The following is a 19,010-nucleotide window of genomic DNA, read 5'->3' as shown; positions in this document are numbered from 1 at the left end:
CTGGGCCACACCGTTCTTACAGAAGGAACATTTTATTGAAACCATTTACATAAAAATATATGTATTTCTTTACAAGACTAACATACTTCACATCAGTATAAAGCTATACACATTTTTGGCTGTTCTTACTGAACTCTTCAGTTGTTTGACCTTCATGTGTCAGATGTCTAAAGTATTTTCTGAATCTGTGTCACTGTAGTTTTTTCCACTGACACCCGTCACTCAAAGGAAAGACTTTATGGCCTGGCCCATAAATCTTCCCTGGTTTCTGTGTTAGTGATCTGGTAGCACACTTGAGTCCTGCCATCCTCCTCTACGGTGTAGGCAATGAGGCACAGTTCTAGCCATGGACGCTCAGCTGTGGAAAGAGAGCAGAATAGAGAACATGCATCATCTGGTCTACTTACAGTATATCCAGTCTAATTACTTCAGGTTATGTGTTGTGTCCGAAAGCATTACCACACATTGGTTAGTTCAATTTAGTTTTTTGCTTGTTGACTTCATCTCACAAGTGAATTTTATTGTTTAAGCAATTAATTCTCTTCATTAACAAACAAACAAAAAATCAAAACCAACTCGCCCATAAAAAACTTGAAAGCAGCTGTAGTTTTTAAAAGCTCCTCTAGATACGACATCAGGGGCAGGACTGTAGGAGGTAAGTAACCATGCTTGCAACAAACGTAGCGACATTTAATTCATTTTGGTTGGAGTGCCGCTTTAACTTTACGTAAGGTTGATGACTGTAGTCCACAGTCACAGTCTTACCCATGCTACTTCCTGGTGGCTGAAGCCTGTCCATGATGGTCTGAACCTTGTCTTGCATTTCCTGACTGGCTGCTATGTCAGCAGAGGAGGCATGAAAGAACCTCTCCTATTAAAGTGAAACAAAAAAGTCATGACAGTACTCTGTCTTTAAGAAAGGAACAGCACCCCCTGTTGGAGAGAGTATATGATGTACAATACATATGTTTATCACACTTCAATTCACTCACAGCATCCTCCCACAGTAAAGCCTCAACTGTGCCAGTCTCATCCTCAAGCTCAAACTTCAGCAGCAGCACATACTGCATCAGCTGCACACCAAGAGCTAAGAGTGGGGTTGGGGGGGTAGATAAGATTACATAAACAAAGAATAATAGACCCTTGCAGTAATACTGTGAAAGAGTATATAAACATATTAATATGATGCAGATTACCTTTGGCTACATTATGCTCATCCCACACTTCTACTCCAGAAACCTCAGGTTCCACAAACGAAGACTGAGAGCACTGTTTACAGCTGAAATACACAGAGCGCAAACACCTCTGGTACAGTGAAGAGGAACTCTAAGTATCCCATTAGTATAATAATTATAAAGAATGATTACTGCTAGAAACTTTTCTATGCTCTACGTAGAGCTGCACAATCTATTGCTATAATGATCATTACAATAATTACTGCAATACTCTTGCTGTATTGATGTCACTGAAGAATACAATATACACATATGGAAATGAGATGTTCCAGATTCATTTCTGTGGGGGTTGTAATGAATCAACATCCACCAAATCTAAATTCCTTTGGTGCAAATAATGCAGGCCAGTCTTCCATCATGTAGCATGAAAGGTTAACTCAGAGCAGGACATAGTACATGTTTCTAAAGGGTCATTTTTGCCCTGGATGACTGTGATACATTAGCACTCTTATGAGGGTACTCATAAAATGTAAAAATTAAAATGACTTTTTAACATAAATAGAATATTATTTACCATTTTAATCTCATTCAGTAATGCATTCATTCATTCATGTATGTATTACTTTGAGAAGTTAACTGATATTGATATAACAAGTTGTTTGGGTAGCATGTTTTCCCACTGTATTTTTGTACTGTTTAAGGGGTAATAAAGCTGAATATATGTTTCCCTTCCCTGCTCCTTTTTTTTCCTGACACTGCAATATGTAGAAATTTAAACACAGTATGGCATTTTGTTTACGACATGCAGCTATAGTTGGAAAATATTCAACTGAGAGAATGCACTGATATTCATCATAACAAATTATTTTGATTCTTACCCATAATATCTCTTGCGTTCACAGAAAAGGAAAGGAGCAGAGAGGTCCAGCAGTCTCATTCTCCTTTCCTCTGACCGCACAGGGACCACATTCTTATGAGCAGCAGATATCACACATGTCTCATCCAGGGTCACACCTACAGAAAGACCATAACATCCACTCTCTAACAGTCTTGCAAAGCAGCAGTCTAGCTTTCCCAATCATTTTAAAACTAAAAACGTTACTTTCTGTGAACAGTCATACATACCCTGAAGAAAGAGCAGCTGGGACTGAGTGTTTTCGAGCACCATGTCGCAGGACACATGCATGGTGATGGCTCTGTCTAGCTGGATGGAGTCCACTGAAGAGGTCACTGCCCAGTGCTCACTGCAGGGCTGGCAGCTGCCTCTGAGAGCCTCCTGGAACACCTGCGCTATGAACTCATCATCTGGGACCTCTTTTCTGTTGTAAAGTCATGCTTTGCATATTAACTTTTGAGACAGGTGGATGGAGGCATCTGGAAACTCATTCTGTTACAATCATGGATGTACTGAAAGATCCTAAGTGATCAAGGCATATTTTCATAGATTGTTATCAGCTATATCAGGCTTTTTAATTGTATTGTGCTCCTTATTCTATGTATGCTACAACCTTAGAGGAACAGCAACAGTAATTCTTTTCAGAACATCAGAAGCAGATTTAAGGCTGCAGTAAGAAACGAAACAACAAAATATGAAAGAAGAAATAGTCGAAAATGAAAGTATCCACTTTTAATGCCAAGGTAAGAATGAAAGTCACTAAGACCAAGAAAAAAGGCATCATTTATCATCATATAATTAACTAACATCAACTTAAAACTGTGCATGCTATAAAACAGATATTTACAACTGTAATCAAAGATAACCACAATATCAATTTAAAAAGTGTCTCACACTAGGCAAATACTAAAAATTAGGTGACATTATGGGTAGCATTTTGAAGTCATTGGGTGTAAAGCATGTTCTACCTAAACTGGGTTGGTTATAGAACTTTTAATGTAATTATCAGATTGGAGGCAGTAGCAGACCCTCTATATTAAATCATTCCAATCAAGAAACTTGATCAGGCCACTCCTATGTTTTAAAATTAAATTATGTAAGCTAAAACTGAATGATGTGTACTACTGTTCCCATTCAGCCACTTGCTTAAGCCAAATGCACCACAACACCTCAGTGTATTTCTTCCAATGTCAATGTTACTATATGCAGTTCAGTGTAAGACTTACATTGTTGTACACTGTGGACAGAAGAGTTTGAGACACTGGTACAGATTCTGTGGCTTGTAAGACTTCACCTGGGCACAAACATGATGAAAGGCAGGTGGAGTGCATCTCTTTACATGAGCAAGAGACCTCTGCTGAAGTGTGTGCCCACATGTCAGACCTGAATAAACAAAAGGGAAGAAAGTTAGCCTTGGATTACGTTTCCTATTAAATTCCATTCTTTCAACTTTATATCTTAATTTAAGTTCAAGACCATAGAAGAGAAGAATTAAAAAATGAACACAAATGGTTACAGGCCTGGCCAAAAACATCAAAGAGACAGGCATTTATATAACCATTTAAATATATATTTGCACAAAGAATATTAAAAAAAAAACAGCCAAAATACTGGACATTCATGATTTTTTTTTTACCTGTGAAGATATCCTTAGAACCCACTCCGTCTGAAGCACAAGATAAACACTGCACTTATGGCTGTGCCCTTTACACCATAGTTAATAGCATCACAAAACCTAATGAACACTGCACACTAGTTGCATAATAAAATAATAACTCCTTACCAAGACTTACATTTCTGTGTTCAACTGCAGTGAGACCATATTATATTTTATATAAACAGAAACTAACAGATATTTAGTTTTGTCTTGTGGACTGGGACAGAGAGTTGGTGTTAGAGACAGACCCTTACCTATAGCCTCTGGAGGAGTGTACCACACTTCTAAAAGAGTGCCATCATTCACCTCTTTTTCACTAGCCAGTTTTTCTGCCTGGCTCTCCAACACTCTGGATATGTGCAAATGAGGATTAGCACATTACAGTGAACATTCTTAGAAATTGAGCCAGCGAAGCTGTGCCTAATTCAGACCAGCCAAAGAAATATTCATTTTTTGCATGACTAATTCTGCTGAGGAACACAACATTTAAAATTAGCACAAAACACACATTGTTTTCCCAACAATTATAATAAAAAACTTCAATAAATAAAATCAAAATAAAATAAATCAGAGCTACCTCTTGAGGGTTAAGAGATCAGGGTTGTCTGACGGGATGCTGCACAGGCCTCTGCCGTACGAAGTGCCGCCATGCAGGTGGAAGCCAAGGTGGCAGGGCACATCATGGGGCTGCCCAGGAGCTCTCTGAGGCACTGCATGGAGATTGTACAAGCGCAGGAACATGCCAGGCTAATAGCACAGACACAGGAACAAGCACAGATGATGGGCAATAAATATATCCTTATAAAAGTCATTATGAAATGGACAGTTCTAGTTCTTAAGTTTGAGTCACTGAACCACATTCAAGAACAACGTAATATATCCAACAGACACACATATATAAAATACATACGTATCCACTCATTCCAACTGAAGTCTGTATTACTATGCAAAATTTCTATGTTGCTTAGGAACCACAGCATTTTGCTAATGAATTACATTGCCTGGCAGTTGAATTAATAGTAAATTAAGTTATCTATTGAACAATTGTGCATTTTATTGTCCGTTTTATAACTGCAATACTCCACTGAGTGCTATGGATTAAAGATTTACCACATTTAAGAGAATTTCAGGCATTCAAGGTTTGCTTTTTTCTCAGCTGACTGTTTAAGCAGCACTAAAGGTCTGTGCGTTAACCCATCCTGACATCAAGTCATGCAGCCTTCCTCCAGCAGAGAGCAGTCTAGTATAATGGTATACAACCTGAAGCACACATTTATAATGAACAGTATAAAACTACATGAGCCTGCTAATGTTCTTAACTAAGTGCAAAACCCAGACCTTGTATGACAAAACAAATAAAATCTCCAAGTAATAAAATGGTTTTGTAGAAACCAATCAGAAATACTGAATTTCAGGTCAGCAGGGGGTAGTGCTTTACTACACTAGACATGCTTATCTGTGCTGTGTAGTACAAAGCTTCAGAATGCTGCAAATACTCAGTGTGCCACAAAAGTGCTATGAGTTCTTTTATAACAGACGGAGGTGATAATGACACCAAGGCAGTTTGTGACAAGCTGCTACATGGCAGCAGCAGAAAACTTACTGGCCATACTCCATCCAAAACAAGAGGTTGAGTGTGCACAGACCCCAATGCTGGTATTTACATGGGATGGCCAGGCAAAAAAAAACGCACAGAATTCAGAGGGTTCACAGTGGAAGACGCTTATTTCAGCTGAATCTTAAGAATTTCTCAGACCAAGTCAATATTTACCATGAAATTTCTCACACCCTGACTTTACCAATGCGTTGCTTAATGGAGAATTATTTGACCTTGTGCATGATTCAGTAGTTGAGAACTTGAGAATGGTTTGGTGTAAAATGGTTATAAAAAAATCTACTAACCAAGAATCAGAGGTCAAGATGTTTATAACACAAACATAGCCATTTTATTTACTATTCAAAATGACCAGAGAATCTACACATGCCTCATTAGTTTTTTTGATAATAGAAAAAAGTGATCAAACAAAGTTACTTTGGGGCCTATTTGGCCTTAAAACATCCTTTATGTACCTCTCCATCTTGAGTACTTAAATTAAATAAAGTTATTTAAAAATATGTTTAAAGGCTAAAAATGATTAAAAAAAGGTCTCAGGCACCTGGCAGCATATTCATAACCACTTCATGTAATAGCTTCTCATGAGGCAGAACAATTGACATCAAAAATGACCAACAATTGGTATAATTTCCAAAACAAGAATCGTCTTGTGTAAGACAACATGTGTTAGACTGAGGTCTTGTAGTAGTGAGCTATATAGCTAACAGTATGTAACGAACAGAAACAAGTTAACATGTAATTCATTCTGAACACAGTATAAATGTGTGACTCCACAGTAGGAGGTTCCTTCACTTCTGACATCAGGGTCAGTGATATGAGCTGAACAGAGAGGCAGACGTAGGAGCCTTCCTTTTTACTCTGAGTGACATGCAGCAGTCAGAGAGACAAGCTCTCAGGATTTTGACTCTTGGTCTTCTCCTGCATCTGGACAAGGAGAGGAGAAGGACTAGCTCCAAATCACAGCACTGCATGGAGCTTGTAATCACTACTCTCTGTATCATCATTTATTAACATTTGTTGGTCTCTTCTTTCCAAGCCTACCTGTAAACAACTAATTATAAACAACAATTTCAACAGCTTGGGAGGAGTAACAGCAATAAAAAACAAGTCTGTAAGAAACAAATTCACAGTGTGAGCTGAGTATGCTGTTTTCTAGGACCACGTTCTCTTCACCAGAAGCACTACACTAAGCCACTGCCCCTGCCTTTAGTGTTTAAGTCATCCTCCATCTTGCCATATTGACTTCACTGTCCTTAAAAGGACAGGCTGTGTGATTCAATATCAGCACTTTATTTGTTCCATATTTGCCTTACAGGACAAAATTCAATCTGACACTAAAGAACAGCAGACTGATTTATTCGTTTGTGCCTGCTTAGTAGACAGCTCTCCAAAAAATGTCTGCAAGAAATTTTTCCATTATAAATGTCAGACATATAGGAATAACCAATTCCACAGCATCTCTGAAATCTTATGCTGAAATTCAAGCCCTATCCTTCTTTACCGGACAGGATTTGTGCACCCAGAAAAGCTATCAGGGAGTTTTTATTCACTGAAATCTGAAATGAAAGGATGTGGGCCTGGTCATCTTTTGGATGTTCTGCCTTTGCAGAAAACGTAACACATAACAGGAAGCACAGAAAACCACAGGGCTGTAGTAGGGCTTGGTATTCTAGTGTAAGCTGAGAGGACAAAACAGTACCAATGTTTTTTTGTTCAGTTAACTATTATGCTGATTGTGTTTATCACTATAATTAATGTCAGCCTGTTTCATTAGCGATCAACTACTGCCCTGCTGTCTGCTCTGTGTTTAGAGTGGTGGTCAGTTCTTTATATGCTGAAACAGGAGTACCTGCTTTCATCCTCAAATCTTTTTTTCCTTGTCCATTCCCAAAAAACTTGGCTTATAATATGTATGTATTGAAAATGCTGGTTTTCTGGCTTGACCACCTACCAGCATTACACAGTGGCAAAGAGGTGAGTACTGCTAACTTATCACTTACTCTGTGCCTAGTAAGATAGTTTTCCCATTCTTAATAGACTCTTAGTTAAGTTGTAAAAGAATGAAATAATGAAAATTACTGTCAAAATATTGTGAGATGTAAACAGAAAAAGATGGACAACACTGATACACAACTGTGAAAATGAAAACCATTATGGACTTGTTTTTTAGTCTGATCCAAAGGACACTACAGCAAATACAGTAATACAGCCAGTTGTCTTGGTCAGCTTCATTTTGAGATGAGGACCATGGTGCTGAAAGGACGTGGAGCTCAGGGATTAAAGGGTTAATCTCCTTCCCTTTTAATTAAGACTAAGATTAAGTGATTAAGTGACCCTTATTAATCCCACAATAGGGAAATTTCACCTCTGCATTTAACCCATCTGTGAAGTGAAACACCACATACACTCTAGTGAGCACATAGCACTAGGGGGCAGTGAGTACACTTGCCCGCAGCGGTGGGCAGCACCCGGCAAGCAGTTGGGGGCCGGTTCCCTAACCTCCAGCCCATGACTGACTAACCAAACTGTACAGAGCAGCTTAAATTAATTTGGCTTTCTAGCTTTCATATTGATTTGCCTGCTCCATCTATTTCAAGAAAAACATCATCTTGGATATTATACACACTGTACGCATGCACGGTTTGCATAATTATGCAGGTGTTATGTTAGTAATTATGTTAGTTTATACACACTGACTTCCGTCAAGCATAGGTGTGAATGAGCATGGAAACCCCAATGGTAAAAGTCATATAAAGCAGCTAGACTGTGTAAGAGCTCTTACAAAGACTGCATCAGCCAACGTGGAAAACTCCATTAACCAAAGATTTACTGGTATATATAACAGGATAACACAGGTATTGACTGAATTCTCATCTGTATGGAAAAATAAGAGGAGCTTGGGATCCACATTCAGTAAATAAGGTGCCCTTCACAAAGTCAAACCAATTCCCATAACACACACACACACACACACACCAATAAAGCTAACACAGAGACAACTTGGGAAAGTAATAACAGCGACGTTAAAGCTACAAATACTATCAGCATGGATGGAGTTCTTAGTGGAAAAACATAATGCATGTGGTACTGGGCAGATGGGCAAATGTTTATACACATAACTGACAATTCCATCCATGGTCTATATACTTTAAAAAAAAAAAAAAAAGATCATCAAACGTTGATCTATATACACAAACACTAAATTTAGACTAAGACCAAATTTAGGTTCACCTGCATTCGTGGGCTGGAGGTTAGGGATCTGGCCCTGTGACCAGAAGGTTGCCGGTTCGATCCCCAGGGCTGACAGTCCATGATTTAGGTGTCCTTGAGCAAGACACCTAACCCCCAACTGCTCCCCGGGCGCCATGGATAGGGCTGCCCACCGCTCAGGGCAAGTGTGCTCACTGCCCCCTAGTGTGTGTGTTCACTAGTGTGTATGTGGTGTTTCACTACACGGATGGGTTAAACGCGGAGGTGGAATTTCCCCGGTTGTGGGATCAAAACAGTATCACTTACTTACTTACTTATTTATTTTGGTCACCTCACACCTAACTTTTACTTGTAGTACTTCACTGTCATTTGAGTTTTATATTACTTACAACACTATATTGCAGGCGTCCCTCCCTTTCACCCCTCAACAACAGAAAGATTAGGCCTTTGTGGTCAGCATTCCCTAAGCTTCGGTGAGACTCCATGGCTGTGTAAATGTAAAAGCGATCGTGTGCAACTCTGCAGCTATCCTTTGTGTTCATCTCTCCTCTCTCTTAAAAAAGCGCTGTTGTGTCAGCAAACATTTTCCAGATAGACTACCCGAAAACTGCCTGACAACCAGCATTTCCTGAAATGCTGCACCACACACGCACAAGTCTCATTCAATGAAAGCATGACAGACTTTGACAACTGTTTTATTTATTTATTTATTTATTTTAGTATCCAGTGATTCAAACATTTGCTTTGGGATGAAAAGCTTTTTTTTTGGGATTAAGAGGCACTTTCTGAAAAGAAACTACATGCCTGATTCTTTCACTGATCTAAAATTAGTTTTTAATTTATTGGGCCAGTCAGGGTGAGCTGACCTTAAAAGTGCTTAGTTAATGTTTAAATATCTGTTCGAATGATACTTTTACAGTCCGATGTCACTGTCTGAAATGCATTCATTTGCATCAGTACAGCATAATTTGATGCACGTAATCTAACCTCTGTCAGACAACAGCTGATCAATCCATCAATCGTGCGATCTGTTTCCTATAGTTTGCATAGTATCACTTGCCTTTTGCAACAGCACTTTAACAATACCAGCAATAACAAGCAGCAATTAATACAACATATTAATACAATATTTTTTCCCTTCAGCTAAACAAATTAGCAATACGCAAGCATATTCATACTCAGTAGACTGTCATCTGCTTACTGTCTGAGGAGATCACAGGCAGAGAGTGAATGTGTGTTCGGACAGCCCAGGTGTTTCTTTCATTCCCAGCATAAATAATTGATGTTCAGATGTGAATCGAGACAGGATGTCACTGTTGTGCACCCCTCCAACCACTAAAAATCCACATGCCTGTCTCAAGATGCACTTAACGCCTTTAACAAATTTACCCTCATTGACATACAGCAGAAGTCCATTCACCCACTTTTCTTCTTTATGTAGATGTGATGACAAAGGAGTCCTAACAGGACTTCACAAGCAAACTATCAACAAAAAGAGAAATGTGTAGCATATCTATATGCCATTTGGGATAGCCTGTGATAAAAAAACAATGCAAATGACAAAAGCAAACATGCAACAGATGTGTTGCTTGTGTAAGTAATCAGTATTTACTATCAGTGTTGGCAAATTAGAGTAGGTGGTTTATTATAAAAATCTCAGTTTAAGAATGAAACTCCTATAAATGCTTATATACGACAAAAGCACTAAAGAGCAGTGACAAACAATATGGTTTTGTCCATAAAACAGAAACCCTTGAATTACATTATTAATTACTGAATACAGTATGAAGGATACAACCATCATTTACCATTTTTACCTGGAAATCAGCACATCTGAATTTGACATACTAGCATGAGCATTAGCATACCAGCATGTAAAGCCAACACTGAATCCAAAAACGTAAGTGCATGCATGTCTATGTGTACACATGGATGCATGCAACATCCTCAGTGTGAAGTCACAGCCATATCGATTTAGCCCTTTTTTCACCAGCATAAATCCATCTCTCGCAGTCCACTTAATCCTAATAGCCTCTTTATTCTCCTACTATTCTCCTCTCCAGTACTAAAGCTTGAGCAATTTCACACAATATTAGATACGACAGAAGCACAGATATTGATAATTGCACGGAAACACTCAGATTCCTTTATGAATAAATTGTAAGAAAGAAAAATCAAATCAGTGAGCATTAACTCAAAAAGACTTATTTGATCTTCCATCAGGGGTCATGAATCTTATATGTGCAAAGGAAAAGCTGCAGCCACACCAGCCCTTTGTGGATAAGACTTATGTCTTAAATGGCCTTTTAACAAGAGTATACTGGAGAAATCACATGAACAGGATGCAAAATGAAAAAGAACTGAAAAGATGAAGATAAATAAAATCCTTTTTACAAATAATTATATGCAAATAACATCTGCAATGTAACTGGACATAGTAAACACACTTGTCTATAAGCTTATTCATGCTTTCATGGTGCAAGTTTCATAACTGGTGGAGGCCATAAGTGTATGACTATTTAAAAAAAAATCTTTTGTGAAACCATTCTCAGCAATCAAACTTACACATAGGTGTATCTGATCAGATTAAAGTGGGTGGAAGGTGGCTTATGCACACCACGTATGCTCAAAAGACTAGAGACTGAGATTTATGTAGCTCACTTTGTTAGAGATTGGCACAGAAGGCACTAAAACGGTTCTACATGAGAACTTTATCTGAGCCAAACCAATCTGTGTAGCGTAGAAATAAGAGATCTGCAGAATAATTTTTCACATTTAAAATATCAAAAACTGAATTTAATGTTGACATAGTACTGAACCTTAAAAGTCTAGTGCGCAGGCATATATTCTGTATGCATCAACATAAGAACATTTGAACTTAGGTTGCAATATTCAGGCACATCTTATTTTTTGTTGTATCCGCAAAAATGTCTTGTATCGAGACTGAATAAAATTGAGATTTTTTATGTATTATTACACTCCATAGAGGAAGTGTATGTATAGTTTTCATTTTTACAAATATCCTCCACTGATCAACAGCACTTTATGCACTTTATGTACTGAGCCTCGCCAGGCCTATTAGTCCTTGTGACACAGAAGATAACATGTGGAGCAATAGCCTTCAAAAAAAGCTGTTCTCAGAATCCACACCAATAAAAGACAGATTACTGCTTTGTGCCTATGTGCTTTATTGGGACAGAGTGGCCATGAGCACATATCTTGCTGGAATCACAGACTTACTAGAAGCACCTCACTCACAAGAGTGGAGCAGACATTTTGTGTGTGCTGCAGGTCAGCTGAAGAATTGGACTATCTCTGCTTCTGTCAGGCTGTTGATTGTTTGTGGCTGGAGAGATACCCTTTAACAAGACTGTGGCAAGCAGGTGATTGATAGCCCAATTGTCTTACACTGACAAAGTATGCAGGCACACCACTCACACAAGAAGACCCTTTGAGGTGCCAAAGCCTGAAAGCCTCAAAAAAAAAAAAACCCTTGCTGAAATCCAAATGAAGGAATTAAGAGAACAGATAGTACAAACTGCAGCAGTATTAGCTCTATCCTGCATTAAACTTCATGCCTTAGACATCAGTATGTGCCTTTCCAGACACTTAGACATGGACAATTGCACATGTGCCCTTAAATTTAACATGAGTTAAATTTAAAACTCTAGCCTTTTACATCAAACTAGTATCATGACATTTTAACTGATGATTCAACATTCTTTGATGCATCGTGATGCGGACGTTAATGATTCTGAATTGATTCACAAATGTCAAAAATCTATTTTCTAAACATTTAATTTATACCGTAATGTTGACGGAACGTAAAAACTGGAACTTGGAAGTGGGTAAGTGCAGCGCCCGGACAGTCTGTGGCAGCACATAACAAAAACATACATGAATGAGCGAGAAATCTGACTGGCTCTGCATTAAAAGCCAGGTTAGGTCAGGAGTCACAACTCAAATGTTCAGAAGAGACATTTTTTCCCTTCAACAAAAATCAAACCACCTTGGGCTCCCAACATTTAATGTCCAGTATGTCTCAGTGTGTGCTGATGTCCTAGTATAGCTAAAAAAATATAAACAAAAACACAGACTCACTTTGCTCTGCTTTAAGCTTTAGCTCAGCTATAGCTGCTTTCCTCACGTAGAGCCGCTTATTGTAAAATGTCTGTCATCGTTCGACTGTTTCACGAGGCTGAAGTTGCTTCTCATTCGAATTTTCCTGTTCCACCTTAAATTCTAGCTGCTGCACCATTTGAGGTGGAACAGGAAAATTCAAAAGACAAGCGACTTCATCTTCGCAGCTTTAGTATTTGACAGTCTCTCGTCACAGATTTAACGTTTCAGGAAACCAACTGTGCTGCTTATAAATGTGATTAAGTCCATTCGTCTCCAAATGTTCGTATTAAATCTCTTTGCCTTTTTGTAGCTACTAGTCTGCACGTCATTTCTCAGATGTTGAGAACCAGGGCTTTCGCGCTATGCTTGCACACTTTGGAGCTGAGATTCAGCGTGGACAGTCTCAAAGATATTTGAATAACACAGTGACCCCTGACTCTCTACAACGAGACCAAATCACTGAATTAAATGGGCAGGATGGCTGTAACATGTGCTGCGTGGACATTCATTACCACTGGATCTTGAAGTGGCAGCAGTGTCTCAAACAAGAGCAGTGAATGAGTCACTTCCATTTGATTTATTAATAAAAGATATTGGACGTAAATTCATTATGGATCAGTACAAATATCACACAGTGAGAAAACAGAAATTCTGTACAGGGGAAAAAAAAAAAGATGCATCGATAATTGTTTTATAATCGCATCTCAGCCCTCTGAATCGTAATCGAATGGTGCCTAAAGATTTCCACCCCTACAAATTTACCCTTTTTGCTTATTTTATCACACCATTAAAGTATGAGACTAATAACAGTGTAATAATATACCACGTCCAAGTCATTGGGATCCTTTTTCATTTGGCTTAAAACCAAAATATAACAAGAGTGTGGCTGTTGTGTTTGACTTTCTTAAATTAACACTGTTCATTTCAATAGCTGTTCATCAAAATAAGCAGACAAAATATTGCTGCATAGCCAAAATCAGCAGGAGCATCCATTCTCAGGACTGTGTCCATTTTTAAATATAACTGTGTGTCACCCAGTGTCAGAAACCGCATAAGCACGTCTATTTAAGATGATCTGATACAGTTTGCACAATGCTAATTGCTTGGGCATGAGATTCCTTTCTAAACAAGCACATTTCAAACAGCAAGCATGCCTTGGCTGCATTTTCATTGAACTAATTCTTTAAATATACTGAAATTAAGCATGGAATGACTTTGTATTCAGGTAGTTTATTTACCTTAAACTAACTAAGGAAAATGCGCCTAAATCATATTCTGTTTGGTGCATTGTAAACACCTGGCTATGAACTCTAATAATTGTGTAAATTGTTCATGGTCAACTGAAACAATCACGGTCACGTTATTAAATAACTGTGACAGGTCTGGTATAAATAAGCCACAACACATATAAAAAGCAATCACAGCTAAATAAAGTGAAAAAAAGTACCAATTTGTAATTCTAAACACATACAACACAAAAGCTATAAGTTCCGAATTCTTCAAAAGAGAAGAGAGACAAAGAACAATGCAGGGATCCATGTCTAAAAAACACAGTCTCTCCCTCAAAAGCCAAGTTCTCACTGAAATATTAATACAAAGAAGAGAGTAAAAACTGAAGGCTGTCAGCATTTTGGAATAGTTGTCTCTATTTCTCCAAAAGAACTTCAATAAGACAAAAAGCTGTGGTTTACTACGTAGACAGAGGCTTCAAGAAAACAAAAGTTCTAATCTAGCAGCTGCGCAGAAGTGAACTGAACCTTATGATAAAAGTGAAAATATCCCCATTCACAAATGTGGTGCTATGAAGGTCAGAATGCTAGGATTAGCTTTGAATAGGATATGTCTGAAAACCATATTAGGACTGATATGAATTACAGTAAACAAAATTCAAGAATTTTCATACTAGCATTATAAGGAAGTGACATCATAAGTACTTATCACTAATTATAAACAATGCAAAAATGCTACAGTCAGCTTCCTTATAGTCTATAGCATTATGCATTTCACCTGCACATTGCAAATATTAAGGACCTAGTTCAATAAAATAGGCAGTACTTTGGATCTTGCTAGCTGTGTTATACAGCAAAAAAATGATAAAGCATTCACCACAGTGAAGTTCATTTAAATGATAAAGATTGCATTTACTCGCCTCCTTGATTGTGCTTATACAAATCTTACTCATTACTAGAAGACATCTTCTACAGAGATCATGTAAGAGCACCATTAATTCCCTGTTTGATATTACTGGTATTCATGAGCTTTTGATTATTACACATGATGAGTGCCTATGTAGGATGAGGTTGTAGAGAGAAGTCAAGTTATGCAGGTATTGATATGGTCCAAATAACAACTAGTGCTGTAGAGCCAGCAGCTGCCAGGGGCAGCAGTAGGAAACAATAAATGTGGCAAAGAATGTTGAAAGCTCACACTCACTCAACACACACAAAACCTTTGGTTTGTTTCACTGAGGGGCATAACCAGTAGAATTTAGCCATCAGAAGGTGTTCATTTGGCACATGCAGCCTGCAAAATCTCTAAAGGAAAGCACTATCGTTAGAATAGGATGCTCTAGAGTAGCAACACATGAATCAGGTCACTATGCCTGATGCCACATGCCAGCCAGAAAGATATAAAGCCCCTAGCACTGGGTAGTAGAGCACTGGAACTTGGCAAAACAATAACAATGATCATCAATAACAATGATCATCAATATAACCTTCCTCAGTAGAAGTCTAAGAAATGTTCGATTAACATACTTTTTCTACTGTAAGAAAAGTGACACTACTCTTATTGTCATGAGAGGGCACACTTCTGAGTTCTTCTAACATGATTTGATGAGGGAGGGGGTGGAGACTAAGACAGGTTGCCAAATACACTTTGCCAGCCCTTATATATAAAGTGTATGTGTACATGGGGGAAACAATGGCCAGTGTTTTACAGTTTTCACTTGTTATACAGTTCCTATGTGGGTAGATAGCATTTCACAAAGTCAAAACACAGGATATAAACGTCTGAAACATGGGATTATACCTTCCCTCTTTGAGTGAAGTTCTCATCGTTCTTTGGTGACCAACTGTTGGTAACAAGATAAATGGCATGTAACTGTACAGGCCTAGAGTAAACTCACTTCTAGCCTAACATTCTAATTTGACTTAGATCATGTCTGGTCCACACAACTACAGCTGAAGTTGGTCCTATATGTTACAGTGCTCTGTCATTTTAGGATTAATGCATTTCCAAGCAACAAAAGTGAAAGACAAAAGTGGATTTATGCTAATTATGGTACTAATTTGAATAAAAGTAAACTGAATATGTGAGTGGGGCATGAGAGAGTAGAAGAACGTTAGTTTCCCAGGCTAGCTGTTTTTAGCAGCTAACTAATATGAAGCAGCACTCTGTCACTTACATAGCACGGCCAAATTGATGATACTGTAGTGAACTAGTGATCAAACAAGAAGGGGAAAAAACAGATCTCTGTTTTAACATACCTAAAATGAAAAGACCATGTAGTGCACAAGAGTTACACTGCAGTTAACGCCACTGAGGTTGGCCTTTCACACAGTAAGCGTTGGGTATACTGCAGTTCTTGCACCCCTCAAACTCAAAGCGTCTGCGAGCTCTGACATGAATGTAGCAGGAGTGACAGGAGTAAGGAGGCATGACCCATCACTGAGTAGTTGAGTCAGTACATGTTTGCTAAGGTTCATACTAGCAACTGTTGTCTTCTTAAATTAAGAATATTACAAAAATCATGGCCACGCTGTGTGTGTAAGTGTGCTGCTACAACCAGCTGATAAACAGCTAACCTGGAAACTTTCTCCCATTTCCCAGGACAGAAGTTCTGCTGTTTGGCAAGTGTTTGTCGTGACCATAAAAAACAGTGTAAAACCACAGTTAACTCTCTGCTTTCTTCAGCTTTCACTCAGGAGCAAAAACCAGTCTTTAAACTTGAAAGAAATGATTTGACATATTTGGCAATATCACCCAGCCCTAGAGCAACTGTGTCATCTGAAGTAATGGAGCACCACCGAATACAGGTCTTGCCATCTTATTTAAGAATCCAATGGCCATTCCCTAAAGCAGGCACAAAGCAATTCTGGATCACCAGATAATGTTCTCAGGTCAAATTGCAAACCTGACTCCGTCATGAAGGTCTACAATATATGAAGGATTCAACCTGTTCTCTCCAGGGAGGCCACCCAGGTGCTTGTTCACTCTTTTGTCATCTTAAGGTTTCACTTAATCTCCCTACTAATAGCCTTGATTTCAGAAAAAAAAATTTGAGGCTGGAGGTGTCAACAAACTTCTGGACAAATAGTATATACCAGATTTTAATGAATATAAAAATTACACTATACACTTTCCTTCTTCTGGCTCAACACAATTTAATCAGACTTATCCGATCAATTTTATTGTTTTGGCTCTATATTCCAGTGGACTGGATTTGAAATGAAGCAATAACAGGGTTATTCTCACAAATATGACTATACTGGGATCCAACCTTAAACAACTGAAATGACTAAAACAATGTTGTCTTTCCTTTTTGTTTTTGATACACAATGACACCTGGTTGAATATTTAAAAATAAATCTGAGCGGTCTGCATAATGTGTCTGAAAACATTCTCATTACCGCAGCACACTGACAACCATTGAGGTTTTTCTTTTTACTTGTGCCACATTACATTCTGTTGTTCAGGTCACTTCCTTATAGTTTAGAAGAAAAGCAGAGTAAAGGGCCTAAACACTTAAAAGTAAAAACTCACAAAAAAGTACAAACTCACCTTTTCTAAATAGAAAACGCTAAATAAATAAATGATTAAATAAGTTTTATAAATAAATAATAAGAAAAATATCAATAATGAAAAACATGTTTTGTTTTGCTCTCTTTACCAAGGATGGATTCCCCTTTTTGAGTCTTGGTTCCTCTCAGGGTTTCTTCCTCTTGCTCTTAGGGAGTTTTCCTTTCCATTGTCACCCTTGATTGTGTTGATTAAAGACACATTTAGTGAGGCAACGTAATGCATTTATTGAGATAAGCTGATGCTGGTTTTGTATTTGCCAAATTTCATAATTTGTTCTATGTTTAAGGCACCTTGGTGTAACTGCAGCATCCTTTAAGCTGGAATGGAAAATTCAACAAATTACATGTTTATGATTTAAATATTTAAGAGGTTTTGTAGCCATTTTTTTAAGTTTTTTGGTAAAATCTCAGATGTATCCCAGAGACCCCAAACTATTGATCAGCTGAAATTGTATATCAAGCAAGAACAGGCAACCATTTCATTTTCAAAACTACAGTAGTCAGTCTCCTTAGTTCCAAAAACACTTACAGAGTGTTGTTAAAAGTAAACATGCCCCTGTCCCAACTTTTTTGAAAAGTGTTGCTGGCATCAAATTCAAAATGTACATATATTTAAAAAAACAAACAAAACAAAAAAAAACATGTTGTTCAAAACATTTGATATTTTGTTTTTATTTACATGCACAGTGACCCATATTTATAGATGGAGTTATACCTAGAATGTGAATCTAAAAGAATTTTATTTTATTCTATTTAAAATTATTTCATTATAAGTCCTTTCTGATGTGTGTTTAAGAATTAAGTGTATTTATTCATGTAAGGATCTGTGCTGTTTGATCTGTGATTAGGCCTAATTCATTCAATGAAAATTAATGTTTCTTCAAAGATTTTTTCCATGTCCTGTTTAATTTAAGACCTCTCAGCTGAATGTGAACTAATAAATCCAGTTATGAACTGTTGCCATGTCTGGCAGAAAAGCCATAAAGCCCTTTAATCCATTCCAGATGGTATAAACAGCTGATCACAACAGCTCTATGTGGACAAGACTGCAAACCTATGTTAGTGCCTGAGTTAGTTAGGGCCCTAACTGCTCAACCATCTCTTAGAAGAGTGAAGCCACATCATGCCCTTCAGAGTCTCTATTACTCCTTATTTATCAAGAACTGAATCCCTGCAGTGTTTAAGGATTTAAGCCTGATAGTTAAACTATCAAAAAAAATATACTGACTATTTCAAATCTAACAAAATAAAGCACCAAGAAATTAACAGAAACCAACAAAATTGGTAAGAATTATGGGACACTCAGCAACAAAATCTGTATTATTTAAGGCACCAGTCATCAATCCTCCTCCTGGAGATTTACTTTCCTGCAGAATTCCCGTCCGGAACTATGGTGTCCAGCAGTTTGGTGATTTACCTACTCCAAAACACCTGGTTACACTTATCTGTTAATTGCCAGGTTTATTGAGTGTGTTTGAGCAGGGAAACCACCACACTTAGCTGGACATCAGACCTCCAGAGTTGTACACTCCAT

At 37.9% G+C, this 19,010-nt stretch overlaps 1 protein-coding gene across 4 annotated transcripts in view; it reads right to left on the bottom strand.

Moving 5' to 3' along the window:
- Positions 1-13: 13 nt before the first annotated feature.
- Positions 14-19,010, bottom strand: part of pot1 (protection of telomeres 1 homolog) — a 33,614-nt gene continuing 14,617 nt past the window's right edge. For 3 of the 4 annotated variants that reach the window (XM_017713653.2, XM_017713654.2, XM_017713655.2), the window contains 10 exons: positions 4,305-4,474; positions 3,982-4,076; positions 3,707-3,736; positions 3,297-3,453; positions 2,301-2,494; positions 2,054-2,189; positions 1,197-1,279; positions 993-1,087; positions 766-871; positions 218-358 (listed from right to left, as the gene is read on the bottom strand). In XM_017713653.2, the coding sequence (XP_017569142.1) occupies positions 237-358; positions 766-871; positions 993-1,087; positions 1,197-1,279; positions 2,054-2,189; positions 2,301-2,494; positions 3,297-3,453; positions 3,707-3,736; positions 3,982-4,076; positions 4,305-4,474 (1,188 nt within the window). In that variant the 3' untranslated portion in view covers positions 218-236. Of the gene's footprint in view, positions 359-765; positions 872-992; positions 1,088-1,196; positions 1,280-2,053; positions 2,190-2,300; positions 2,495-3,296; positions 3,454-3,706; positions 3,737-3,981; positions 4,077-4,304; positions 4,475-19,010 lie in introns of all 4 variants that reach the window. The other variant, XM_017713652.2, reaches the window with a different exon arrangement.

Source organism: Pygocentrus nattereri, chromosome 11, assembly GCF_015220715.1.
Source record: "Pygocentrus nattereri isolate fPygNat1 chromosome 11, fPygNat1.pri, whole genome shotgun sequence".
Lineage (NCBI taxonomy): Eukaryota > Metazoa > Chordata > Actinopteri > Characiformes > Serrasalmidae > Pygocentrus > Pygocentrus nattereri.
The sequence above is the reverse complement of the archived record's forward strand: the minus strand, read 5'-3'. Positions and strand labels throughout refer to the sequence as shown.